General features: G+C 46.0%; 1 protein-coding gene across 6 annotated transcripts in view; it reads left to right on the plus strand.

The window, feature by feature from the left end:
• The window catches only part of LOC119857647 (protein only RNase P catalytic subunit), an 89,119-nt gene that overhangs the window by 239 nt on the left and 74,876 nt on the right, over positions 1–14,004 (plus strand). The window contains exons 1-4 of one of the 6 annotated variants that reach the window (XM_038406850.2): positions 25–334; positions 1,069–1,175; positions 1,324–2,740; positions 5,030–5,077. In XM_038406850.2, coding sequence (XP_038262778.1) covers positions 1,740–2,740; positions 5,030–5,077 — 1,049 coding nt within the window. In that variant the 5' untranslated portion in view covers positions 25–334; positions 1,069–1,175; positions 1,324–1,739. Of the gene's footprint in view, positions 1–24; positions 815–1,068; positions 1,176–1,323; positions 2,741–5,028; positions 5,078–14,004 lie in introns of those variants that run through there. The other 5 variants (XR_006282088.1, XM_043516595.1, XM_043516596.1 and 2 more) reach the window with 5 other exon arrangements.

Consider the following 14,004-nt stretch of genomic DNA (forward strand, 5'->3'; position numbering starts at 1 on the left):
CTGCGCGCCCTGTATAGGCAGCCGGGTTGCATTGCATGATGGGAGCTGTAGTTTTCAGCGTGCGGGCAGCTGTAGTCACCGGGGCTGGGGCACAGGAGGCGTGCGCTGTGCTTCCGTGAGCTGCAGCGAACCCTCGCCCCGCTGCCAGGGGTTGGTGGCTCCAACGGGCTCCCCGGGATACCGCTGAGTCCAACGGAGGCCCCTGCCTGCGCTCTGGCTCTGGCCGCGGCTGAGCGGGCCCAGCTTGTGCTGGGGGGTATTCGCCCCGCGGCTCATCGCAGCGTCTCTGAGCGGCCCTGGGTGCACGTCCCGGCGGGCAGCGATTGTCTCCCAGGTCTGCGGAGAGAGGATGTGCACGTTGTGCTATTGCCATGGGCCCAAGCACTCAGCCCTCACTAGTCAGGTCCAGATACTGTGAGACTGGCTTGGCAGCGTGAGGTCGGAAACGTGCAGAGCTGCTGGAGTTAGGAAGTTACAGCTGTGATGGTTTTGCCTTTTGGTGTCCAGGCTTCACATTTTCCAGCTAGTCTCTATAATCGTGCTGGCTAGAAGCTTTTTTTAAAAGTGAAAGCTGAATCCCTTGCCTAATTACACCCCTTCAGCAGTGGGGGCTTTAAGAAATACACCAAAGAGTGTGAAACTTGTGATAAAAATCACAAGAGTTGGCAACAAAGGTCTCTCACAAGGATCCTTTCTGCCTCCTCCAAACGCATAAGAACAGTCATAATGGGTCAAACCACTGGTCCGTCTAGCGCCAGTACACTGTCTTGACAGTGGCCAATGCCAGGTGCTTTGGAGGGAATGAACAGAACAGGTAATCATCAAGTGATCCATCCCCTGTTGCCCATTCTGGCAAACACACCCCTTCTCTTATGGTTACACTGGCTGGATACCAGCTATCACTATCCTTTGTGTACTTTTTAGGAAATAATAGCTTACTGGGAGGTGTCCATATTAAAAAGCTTGCTTGCAGAATGGTGTTGTCTCCCTCCTGAGGTATCGTTATCACTGGGAAAGCAGGTTTTGTTTAAATGGTGAAAAAAATTAATTGTCCTTTTATGTTTGCAGCACGTGAATGCCTGCCTTCCTGGATGTTTATCACAAACTATAAGTCATGAGGGAGCTTTGGTAGAAGTCCCATGTTAAAATACTGGCAGTTTATCATTGGCTTTTAGGTGAGGAAATTTTGGGTGCCAGACCATAAGATAGGTTAGATAAGTCACTTTTTTGGTTGTAAAAATGTAAACTAAATTGTAATGTTGAAGTTACTACTCTGGAGATGTAAGTACTAATTGTGTATTGTTTGTGGTCTGTTTTCTGTAGGTAATTTCCTGATCTGATTTGGATGAAAGTGGCAGAACAGCTCTTAGTTCATAGGAAGTTCACATCGCTGCTCCCCATTTTTATAGCATATATTTATGATAAACCTTAAACAGCCTCAGCCATTGGGCAGGCACAATAAAGTACAGAACCGCCAAGTCTCTTTCCTGGGAAGAGAGATGCTCTTTCACCCTTTGTATTAATAGTTTGGTAGTTTCAAATATTTCTTCCTTTGGTGATTGAAGGATTTTGCTATTTTTGTTTTAATGAAAGCCTTAAAAGCTCCCTTGTGACCTTTATTCAAAAACTTTCACAGCTTGACACCTCTTAAGACTTTTACTATAAACTTTGTCACACAAACTTCACTTCCCACTAGATCTCTCCTGAGGAGTGTTCCCAGTATATGCATTCTCCTCATCATGGCTTTCTTCCGTCCCACTAGTTTCTTGGGTTTGCAGACTTTGGGGAAATACCACATGTTTTGGCCTATTCCAAGGCGCCAACAGCTGTTTGCTGTCATCTTCCATCTTCCGAACAGGGAACATGTTAAATGTTTCCCTTTTACTACCACTTCTCTATCTGCAATACCAATGGATCCCAAAGCAACTCATATGCTGTCTACTAAGACCAGATCTGAAGGTAGAAATGGAGAGGAAAGGGAGGGCAGAGACAGAACAGACACCTCTTCTCCTCATCCTTTTTCCCTGTTCTCTGCTGGAGCTGCCAAGAGGAGATCAAAGAACCAAGAGGAACTGCTCATGATATCTAAAAAGAATGGTATCCGGCCACCAGAAAAACCTTTGAGTGTGGCGGAATGGGAAGAGCTGAGGGGAGAATTTAAGGGAATTAGCAAGTTTGAAGATGTAATGCTAGAGCAAATGATCAAATGCAACAGCTCCATAGATGTGGCCAAGTCCTTACTGTCTGTGGTGGCAATGAGAAAAGGTGACATCAGTTATAATTTATTGGTCAAGTACCTGGCTCTGTGCGTCCGGCAGGAACAGATGGCAGAAGTTTATGATGTCTATGATATAATGAAAGTCAGATTTAAGACTTTAGAAACTGGGGCTTACAGCCTTCTGATCAAGGGGCTGAATGGTTCCGATCGGTGGAGAGAGGCCTTGTCGCTACTGGAAGAGATAAAAAAAGTCATGACCCCATCAAAAGGGAACTATGGAGATTGTATCAAAGGAGCCCTCAATAACCAAGAAATAAACCTGGCATGTGAACTGTATCATGAAATGCTGGCTAAGGATTTGATACCAAACTTGGATACGCTTCAAGTCTTTTTTGATACTGGCAAACGTGTGAAGGATGATCAGTTAAAAAGTGAACTCTTAGGAATTCTCTTGTATCTGAGAGAAAATCAGCTATATCCTGGAGAAGCTCTTATGCAAAGCATAAAGCTATGGTTTGAAAGGTAAATATTATTTCAAAAGCTGTTACTGATTAATGGGAATTGACTCTGTGATCCATTAAGACCATAGTCCAAAAGCCAGTGTAAATCCCTGAAACCTTTTATCATTTTATGTTTTTTTCCTTTTTTTTAAAAAGCACTGTCATAATCTCTTTATTTCTACTATAAGTAGAAAATTTTGCCAGATCTGAATTTCCTGTCACAATTTTTACCTTTTCATTTTGCATTTTTCGTATAGGGTATAGGTGTAGCATATTCTGATGAGTCCCACATTTTTGTCTTCACCAGTTCTCATCCTTGGTTTGTTATGTTTGATGATGAGTGTCAGAATTGCCTCTAATGTACTAGGGGAGAGAAATGGTAAATTGTACAAAATTGAGACAGTTTTCCTCTGTGGTACAAGAAAATAGCAAATGCCATGAGAAAACAAATTCTGGCTCGTTCCTTCTAATATGTGTTGGCTTGGAGGGTAACCAGAGTAATTTCAGTAGAAGCCCCTGAAGTCAGCAGATATTACAGTACACACAAGAATGAGATCTGTTGAATAAGAAAGTGCTGTTTTTGCATAATTGCTTCTCAGAGCAGAACTGTAATTTTTTAAAAAAATCATATTAGTGGGAATAAAAGAGGATAGTGTCATCATATTTTGGTCAGGGGGAAAGCCGGCTCATGTACAGAGTTGAGTGGGTGGGAGGAAGGGTAATAGGGTTTACCACTTTCTCTTATCTTTCAAGACAGCTAAAGAACCTCATATATCATTGTGGCCAATGCAGTGTAGTGATGTGTGTTGGCACTGTGATGATGCAGTGTCAAAAGGTCCCAATGCAAACATTGCAGAGTCAAATTGCAGTGACTTTGTGTGGGATCCATAAAGAGACTTAGGCCTTGTAATGCTTAGTGTCACAGTGCCTAATGTCTAGGCACAGGAACAACATGGTGATCCACAAAACCGAGTTATTTGCCTAGGCTCCCTATTCCGTGAATGGAGAGAGATGGTCACCTAAGAAGTGCAATCCATAAAAGCCAGTACTGGATGGAGGGCTAGTCTACAATGGCAATGTTAAAGCACTGCCGCGGCAGCACTTTAATGTGGCTTGTATGGTCGCGGCAGAGTGCTGGAAGACAGCTCTCCCAGTGCTCTAAAAAAACCACTTCCATGAGGGGCGTAGCTCCCAGCACTGGGGCACTGTCTACAATGGCACTTTACATCGCTGAAACTTGCTACACTCGGGGGTGTTTTTTTCACACCCCTGAGCAAGAATGTTGCAGTTCTGTAAAGTGTCACTGTAGACCAGCCCTTGGTTAGCCAATTAGAGATGCTAATGATGGGGTGTGTGCTAAGCCCCACTCCTCTCTCAGAGAGAGGTTCTTAAATCTGGGCTGTAGGGAGGTGCCTATATCTGCTTAGTGATGCATGGATGGGAAACAACTACCTGGAGTTAGTGGGTTTAGGTGCCTAAGCCTTTTTTTTTTTTTTAAATTAATTAGGGACCTGCCTCACTACATGCAAACTGGCCAGAGGAAGTGGTACTGGTTCCCATGCCCACTTTATCACTTTTAGTCCAGTGGTTAGCATACTTGCCTGGGATATGGAAGACCAAGGTTCAATTCCCCACTCTCTGCCAAAGGGGAAGAAAGAATTTGAACAACAGATCTGCTTTTCAGGAGAGTGCGGTAACCCGTGAGCTATTGGGAATTCTGATGTGGGGCTAACTCAAACTCTCCTAAAAGAAAAGGAGTACTTGTGGCACCTTAGAGACTAACAAATTTATTTGAGCATAAGCTTTCGTGAGCTACAGCTGCTCACGAAAGCTTATGCTCAAATAAATTTGTTGGTCTCTAAGGTACCACAAGTACTCCTTTTCTTTTTGCGAATACAGACTAACATGACTGCTACTCTGAAACCTGTCAAACTCTCCTGTTGAAGCTGTTCCGCTGCAGATAAATCATGAAAGAGTGATTGGAGCAGAGGGACTGGACCAAAGTATTCCACCTCCTGGGAGTGTGTGCCTTAACCATTGGACTGCAGAGTTGTTGTTCTCTCTCTCTGTCTCTGTCTGGCCCAAGGCCTGTTCCACCGCAGATAAATGCATAAGTAGACATATGTGGGGTGTTGCACATAAGCAGGTATAACAGATGAGCCTTCATATAATTTCTCCTTATATGTAAACAATTGTTATTTTTATTTCTAGATGCAGACCAGAAAAGAATCTTTTGGCTGTACTGTAGTTAAAAAAAAAAGATGACACAGAAGTCTAACATCATTTATATTATATATATTTTTGTTTTTAGTATTCCAGGAGAGAAATGGGAAGGACGCTTAACTACCATTAAAAATAGGTAAATACAATATTTTATGTAAAAACTTGATAAATAATGTTTGATTTTTTTTTTTGCCATGAACTTTACTGTGATAAAACAAAGTAAAAGGACTATTTCTGTTCTGTCATTTCAAATTTCTTATTGAAATAAATTCTTTGATCATAATTTCTAACACACACTTTTTGGTGGGTGTACAGGACTTCTCAAACCCTTGAGGTGATGCCATGGATCTGCAATCCCACCCCGACAGAGCCCTTAGGAAGACTCTGAGCCTGACAGTGTATGTGTCTGGTGATGGGTTTATTTATTTCGAGTTAACTTTCAGGCAGGGTTCAAAGACAAGTCTAGGGGTTGCTCTTAGCTGGGAGCTAATTAGAGCCTGCTTCTTAAAGAGGGTCTGGGATACACCTGTAGCAGGAGGAGAAAGCAATTTTGTTGACCATAGTGGGAAGGAAATGAGCTGCTCTGTTTGTAGGGCTGTTTGTTTATTTACTGTATGGGAGGTGGTTAGGAGCCAGAGACCCTTGCAGAGATTATTATTTTGGTTAAAGTAAACTGTCCCTATGTAATTGCTCAGAACCTGGCCCTACCACAGAGATTTGCACAAAAAAAATGTTAATTTGCAGTATGGACAAAATCAAGGAATTGCAAAGTATTTTCCTTCATAGACAATTTAGATACATATTTCTTCAAAATATAATATACAAATATTTGTAACTTTGTGAATGTGTCTTGCGTATTGACAGTCTAATTTGAAAGCCAGATTTGTCTTTCATGTGTATTGAAATTGTGTCAAAGATAAGAACATCTTTGAGTTATATGTTGCTTAGGGTTTGTAATAAAAATAGAGTGTACAGGTGCTGACTCTTTAACATTTCTCTTTGCTTTTATTAAATGTGAGTATGTGTTGCATCTGCTGCTATTGAAGTCGGGGTAGGGGGGAGGGGAGGAAACAATGACTGCTGTGGGAGCAAAAGTGGGCTGCTGTAAAATCTGATTTGCAGCATACAGGCTGCTTGTTTTCTTCCCTCCTCCAGCTTCCTGGAGCTTGTAGCTTCTTTTAGTCCTGATAATCAGGAGCTTCAGACTTAGACTCTTCTGACTATTAATTTTTCTTTGAGAGTTAGAAAGGCTGTTTGACTTCCCAAGGTCAGTTATGGAAAGCTCTAATTCTCTTCCACTTAGGGATTCCACATGGCAGTTGGCATGCTGGATCCAAACATCAGCTTGTTAAGTCTGACGTTATCCCCACCACTCCAAAAAATAATTGAACAGTGCACCTAACTGTCAGGGAACAGTGTGTGTGGGAGAGAAAAAATGTTCTTTCCTAAACCATGCAGAGGTGTAATCAGCTTTCATTCCTGAGGGGAATGTATGCTATTTTTATTCTTCAGGAACCTGCATCCAACTATGTGCTAAAAACAATGTTACCGTGAATAGTCACTGAAATTTACCTCATAAGAGGTTGTTTGGTTGGTTATGCTGCTCTTAGAATGCCCGCTCAGCAGGCTTTGGCTCATGGGAAACAATGTTATGAATTTGTTAAACAAAGCATAACGTGACTTTACTTTATTCTACGATTAGATCTTTCTAACTAATATAAAGCGATACTGGAAAAAGATTCAAGGTTTAAATATGCCAGCTGTAACAAAGTCTGTAAATGTTAAGCTTAATAATTTTGGTGGAGTCTCAATAATTTTTGGGGTCTTTCTTGTGGGCTCTTAAATTGTGGAGTTTTAACAATGTGGTTCTAATTTTTGCCTGTTGTATTTAGAATTATTTATCAGGAGTTTAGATTATTTAAATAGCCAGACTTCTGATTAATACAAATGTGTGGCTTAGGCCTGTGATGGCAACCAGTGGGTTGAGCATGTGGAATGTACTAAAAGTTGCTCATTGTTAGTGTGTTAAGTCAGCAAATACACTGTCCGCACAGTAATTTATGCAATCTTGGAATATTTTTTGCTTATGGTCTGTGTTTTGATATAGACCAGAAGTCTGGTTGTTGTACCAATTAGGTATTTGTGGTTGTGTTGGGTAAGAAATATACGTCAGCTCACTCTTTGCTTTTCTCTGTGCAAAAATCCGGGGAGAATGACTTGCTGTTTCTTAACATTTAAAGCTCAAAATCAATGGCAGTGTTCTAGGATTATGCAGATCAGAACTTCACAAATTGATTGATGTAAAAAAGAATGATCCCTCCTTCAGTTTAAAGCATACACAGCTGGATGAATGTAAGCCTCTGAACAGAGCATCGTAGAGGGGAAAATGTGAAACATCAACATTCTACTTTACATCTATGAAAAGACCTAAGTGGGAGGATGCAAGGAAAAATCCTTTTGTCTGGCAGCCTGGAACAACCAAAGAACTGTTCAGTATAAATGACATTTTATGTACTGCCTATTGGACAACCTGCTGACTTGTACTTAAAAATCTTGGAGACAGTGGTTGGCATGTGCAATCTGAGGATGAGGATGAAAACAGGTCTTCTACCTCATATTTTTTGTAAAAGCCCTCAAAGTTTTCAGGGAGAGCTCAGACACGATTAGCTTATTTCCCCCTGTATCTACCTGGCCAAGCAACACTACAGGGGAAATTTAAGCAAAATAGCTGATCCTTTGTTTCTTTATCCACTGCCACTTTTTACAAAAAAAGCTAAGGTTGGAATTGGTTGTAATTTTCATCCACAATCAGACATATAAATTAGGTGGTTCACCAAGGATTTTTAAGAGCGTTAGATCATTAGCTTGTCTTTGAGGCAGGGATATGCACAACTTAATTAAAAAACAGCATCAACAAAAACCTCATTCTGATCTCAAAGAATTTGGGGCAATCACATTTTAGTTGGGCAAATTTAACTTGAGATCCGGGGTGTTCTTGTACATGGGGCATGGCTACACTTGCAGATGTAGAGCGCTTTGAGTTAAACCCGCCTTCGAAGAGCGCAGTAGGGAAAGCGCTGCAGTCTGTCCACATTTGCGGCACTTGTAGCGGCATTGGGAGCGGTGCATTATGGGCAGCTATTCCACAGAGCACCTCTTCCCATTCTGGCGCTGTGGCTTGTGGGAAGGGGTTGGGGGGGCATTCTGGGTCCTGTCCCAACGCCCCGTGATGCATCGGTTCACATCCCAGCAATCCCTGTGCTTCTGTCCACATTTGGTGCCATCTTTCAACATTTTTTTTGTACTGCGTGCTCTGTCTTCCCTTTTGGTCTGCGGGAATGGAACCTGAACTGCTGAGGAGTATGTGGATGAATCTCGCAACATGTCCTGTTTGGCAGTCGAGTTATTCCTTATGATCCAAAGTGACAGTGAGTGCTCTGACGATTATATCGACTCGAGTAACGCATATGACACAAGTTTGTTTGTGGCATTCACGGACATGCTCACCACCGTGGAATGCCACTTTTGGGCTTGGGAAACAAGCACGGAGTGGTAGGATCACATTGTCATGCAAGTCTGGGACGACGAGCAGTGGCTGCAGAACTTCTGGATGAGAAAAGCCACTTTCATGGGACTGTGTGAGGAGCTTGCCCCCACCCTGCGGCGCAAGGACACGAGATTGAGAGCTGCTCTGATGGTGGAGAAGCGGCTGGCTATTGCAATCTGGAAGCTGGCAACTCCAGACAGCTACCGATCGGTTGCTTACCAGTTTGGAGTGGGAAAGTCGACTGTTGGAATTGTGTTGATGTAAGTTTGCAGGGCCATTAACCGCATCCTGCTCAGAAGAATCGTGACTATGGGTATCATGCATGACGTTGTGGATGGCTTTGCACAAATGGGTTTCCCTAACTGCGGAGGGGCGATAGATGGCACACACATTCCAAATCTGGCACCAGCCCACCTAGCCTCCGAATACGTTAATCAGAAGGGGTATTTCTCTATGGTTCTCCAAGCGCTTGTGGATCACCGTGGGTGTTTCACTGACATTAATGCAGGCTGGTCCGGAAAGGTGCATGACGCATGCATCTTTCAGAACACTGCCCTGTTCAGGAAGCTGTAAGCTGGGACTTTTTTTCCCAGACCAGAAGATCACCGTAGGGGAAGTCAAAATGCCCACTGTGATCCTTGGAGACCCTGCTTACCCTTTAATGCCGTGGCTCATGAAACGCTACACAGGGAGCCTTGAGAGCAGCAAGGAGCGGTTCAGCAACAGGCTGCGCCAGTGCAGAATGACTGTGGAGTGTGCTTTTGGCCGTTTAAAGGGCTGCTGGTGCTGTCTGTATGGGAAGCTGGACTTGGCCGATGACAGCATCCCCGGGGTTATATCCGCGTGCTGTACCCTCCATAACATTTGTGAAGGGAAGGGTGAACGATTCACTCAGACATGGAACTCGGAGGTTCAACACTTGGAGGCTGAATTTGAACAGCCAGAGAGCAGGGCTATTAGAGGGGCCAGCATGGGGCTGCAAGGATTAGGGATTCCTTGAGGGAGCAATTTGAGGCAGAAAGCCACAATGTCTGGTGCCCTGCACGGGAGTGTGAAGTGCAGTGGTTCCAATGTTAGTAGGAATCTGTGTTTGCTACCTTGACTTACAGTGCCTGTTTCTTTCCTAGGCTAAGGTATCTTTTACTTTATGCAATAATAAAGAATGTTTTCAAAGCCAAAAAATCCATTTATTGAAAAGAAACACAACTGCTTGGGAAACACAAAGGGCAAGGGGGTGGGGTGGGGAACAGTACAATCACAGATTTGCATATGTCCTTTTATTATAGTAAGCCTTCATGTCTGGAGTGCTGTACAATGAGTGCTGCACTTCAGGATGGCTGTATGGCATGTTGATGGGGGTTGAGTGCAGTGGGTAAGGATCATAGTTTTCAGTGCTGGGTGGTGAAGCTACAGGTGATGGAGGCAGCTGGTGGCGGTAAGAACCTGGATGTTGGGGAAAGTGGGTTGGAGGTGACATGAGGGCACAAGGGAAAAAGTTTTGGGACAAGGGCTGCAGGGGGCGTGGTAGTACTCCGCTTGCATGGCTACGAGCTCCTGGATAGAGTCAGCTTGGCGCGCCATTATCAGCCGATCCATGCTTTACTGCCAGAGCACCGTGGTTTTGTGCCAGTGCTGCTCATTCTGTTGGCAGATTCTCCTTTTACTGTCCCGCCACTCCTGCACTTTTTGATTTTCGTTATTGAATGCTGCATTACTTCATGCAACATGTCTTCCTTGCTTCTACGTGGCCTCTCTCATTCTTTGGAATCTTTTGTCCGATGTTAACACAGACAGCTGAGATCTCAAGGTTGCATCTGTAAAGGCAAAATGCAACACTTAACAGAGGCAGCATTTTTTACACCAGACAGAGCAATGATTCCCTCATACTTAAGGGCAAGCACAGTCTACACAATAGCATAATTTGCCCATCCCAAAGCGAGCGCCCATAACCCATGGGAGCCACAAAATAGTGAGTAAGCACAGGATCAAGTGTGACTGATTGTTTCATGGCTGTACTGTCCTCTGGGTTTCTGTGCCTTGGGGAGAGCCAACAGTGGCAGGCGGCCCCTATACTGAACACCATCCCCATATTTTCCACAGGAGTTCATCCTGGAAGATATCTCGCTGCTGAGGGTGACTTGGGAAGCAAGGGAGGGTCTTCTACTGCAATGCGGCTTCCACCCTGGCCCATATGCAGCTTGCCTGTGTGCAGCAATGGTCCCCTTGCCCCTCACGGCACAGTGTCGCGGACAACTTAGCCTTACTGGGACAAGGACCACAGTGGCTCTCCTGAGAAACCTGCGCAAGCGCATTGCCCAAGTTCTGGATGAGACCATTGAAGAGATCACTGAGGCCGATTACCAAGATGTGAGAGAGCACATCAACGCCCTGTTCCGGATCTAGGCATGCATACGGCCCTAACCCTCCTCACTCCAAGAGCCCGCACCGAATAACTTCCTTCCCAAAATAAAAGCCGCTTACTGGGCACCACCTCTGGTGTTTGTCCTTCACCAAGCACCGGCTGCCGCGACTGGCTACCTTCCTCCTGGCTTGAGAACAGCTCCTGGCTGCCCGCATCTAGGGATTCCGGGGTGTCTTCCTCCGCCTCAGCACCCTCGCTCCCGCTTTGCTCCTCCTCCTCCTGCCTTGTTGAACTGGGCTCTGAAGTGTCCATGGTGGTCCACGGAGTGGAGTCGCCCCCAAGTATTGTGTCCGGCTCTTTGTAGAAATGGCAGGTCACAGGAGCAGCACCGGAGCGGCTGTTTGCCTCGCGGGCTTTGCGGTGGGCGTTCCGCAGCTCCTTCACTTTAACCCTGCACTGCAGTGCTTCCCTGTCATAGCCCCTTTTCATCATGTCCCTTGATATCGTCCTGAAGGTATCGTAATTCCTACGGCTGGAGCGCAGCTCGGACTGGACAGCTTACTCCCCCCAAACACAGATGAGGTCCAGCATCTCACCATTGCTCCATACTGGGGATCGCCTGGCACGTGGAGTCATGGTCACCTGGAAAGATTCGCTGAGAGCACTCTGTGCCTGGCTGAGCGAACAGGAAGGGGATTTTCAAAATTCCCAGAGAATTTAAAGGGCGGGTCTGACAGTTGGTCACCTGAGGGCAGGGCAGTAGAGTTCAAAGTGATGACCAGAGTGGCTAGAACAGGCATTGTGGGACACTTCTGGAGGCCGATCTGAACTCACTAATAGACCAGGGCATCCACACTGGCGCTGCGACTCTCCAGCGGGGGCGCACAAAACATTATTCCACTCGCCGAGGTGGAGTACCAGGAGCGCTCTAGCTGTGGAGTCAGAGCGCTCTACGTGCCTTGCCAGTGTGGACGGGTAGAGAGCTAGTGTGCCCGGGGCTCCTTTAATGTGTTCTAACTTACAAGTGTACCCAAGCCCAGGGACTTGGGAGATTTTAAAATAGTTGTTCCCAAGTATGGTATGTATAGAAAGAATGTGGAGAAACTGGAAAGGGTACAGAGATGAACAACGAAGATGATTAAAGGGATGGAATGCAAGCCATATGAACAAAGGCTGAAGGAACTAGGTATGTTTAGTTTGAAAAAGAGGATATTGGGGCAGTCTTCAAATATTTGAAAGGCTACCATAAAAAAAGATGGAAAAAAGTTGTTCTCTTGCCATTGAGGGCAGGACAAGAGGCAATGGGTTCAAATGACAGCATAGCAGATTTAGCTTAAATGTCTTGAAAAAACTTCATCACTGTAAAAACAGTAGGACAATGGAACAGACTGTGTAAGGAGATTTGTGAAAGCTCCTTCACTGGAGGTTTTCAAAAGGAGGCTGGATAGTCATCTGTCTTGGATGATTTAGAGCCAACAAATCTTGCATCTTGGCAGAGGTAATGACCCTTGTGATCCCTTCTAACCCTATGATTCTTTGCCTGGAACATGCTTTAAATGATACACCTCTAATGGATTTGGAGCTGCTCAGTATTAATTTATGAATAGTGTATGTTGACCTGGTTATTGGGATGTTTACTGTCTGAATATATCGGTTTAGTTTAATAGGGGGTAGCTGGCAAAATGGGATCTTTGCAGTGCCTTCCACATCTACACTGCTACATTGAGCAGTGCAGTGTCTCACTGCCTCCTCTCTGCTGCCTCCCTCCTGCCAGAGCCTTTCCTTAGTGAAAGGCTCCTGCTGTGGGGAGTTGCCAGAATCTTTTCCTGATGCTTCCCGCCCTGCCAGAGCCTCACCCCTGCACAGTCCAGGGCAGCAGGTTTGTATAATTTTTGGTGGTGCCCAGAACGGGTCCAAGTCCCGCCCCCACACCTGCCTTGTAAGCCGATATATATTTTTTAAAATAATGTAAAAATGGCATAGAAACAATAACCGTTTAATAGTTGCCCTATATTGCACAATGTGGGGGGCTGTGGTTCTGGCTGAGGGTGCAGGCTCTGGGGTGGGGCTGGGGATGAGGGGTGCGGGGGGGCTCAGGCTAGGGCAGAGGGTTGGGGTGCGGAGGGGTAAGGGCTCTGGCTGGTGGTGCGGGCTCTGGGCTGGGGCTGGGGATGAGGACTGCAGGATGCAGGCGAGCTACCCTGGGGCCAGGGCCAGAGAGGAGGACTCCACGGTCCCCACAGCCCTCTCCCCACTGGCAGCAGAGAGCTCGCTCCTTCCTCTTCCCTTCCCCCACCCCCAGCTGCAGCACACTCACCCGGCGCTGTCATTGCACATGCTTCTAGGGGCTGGGCCCCTCTCAGGTCCAGGAAGCCCCCTCACCTCCTCTGTGGTGGGTGCCAGACGTGGGGGAGAGGGAGGGCTGGCATCACGTGTGCTCCTCCTCCCTCTGCAGGCAGCGGCTGCACCTCAGCCTGCTACCAATGCCGCTCCCTTTTGTAGCTGGCAGCAGCTGGCAAGGGAGTGCAGCGCGGAGCTGCAGGGGTCAGCTGCCCACTGCCCAGGGCGCAGGCAGGCACCCTCCGGGGGAGGTGGGTGGGGCATGGGAACGCTCCCAGGGAGGTGCGTGGGCTGGCAGGCAGGGTCAGGGGAGAGACCCGACTCCAAACATTGATGGAGCCGGGCCCTGAATTTGCTGGAGCCCATATAACTCACTGCCCCTGTGCACAGTTAAAAGTTCCAGCAGTGGGGAAAGACTATGTCGGAGAGGGAGTCAGCATGGAAAGGGTCTGATAGCTCAGTCAATGCTTTAGTCAATTTTAGGCTATTTCTGTGATCCCCTCTGTAGTATCTGATCATTTGAGTTTTTAATGTATTTTGTCTTTTCTGCCTCATAAGTGTGTTGCAAAGTACTATTTTACAGATGGAGATAACTGAAATAGAGAAAGATTAAATGTATTTTCCAAGGTCACCCAGGAAGTTGGTGGTAATGCTTGTAATTGAACGCTGTTCTCCCAAGCCACAGCGTAGGGCTGTAATCACTGGACCATCTTTCCTCTCCCTTCACTACTAGGACCTCTGACACAGAAGCTGACCCCTAAATGTCCCCAAGGATCTGATCCAGAACCCATTGAAGTCAGTTGGAGCATTTCCA

Source organism: Dermochelys coriacea, chromosome 6 (genome assembly GCF_009764565.3).
Source record: "Dermochelys coriacea isolate rDerCor1 chromosome 6, rDerCor1.pri.v4, whole genome shotgun sequence".
Taxonomy (NCBI): domain Eukaryota; kingdom Metazoa; phylum Chordata; order Testudines; family Dermochelyidae; genus Dermochelys; species Dermochelys coriacea.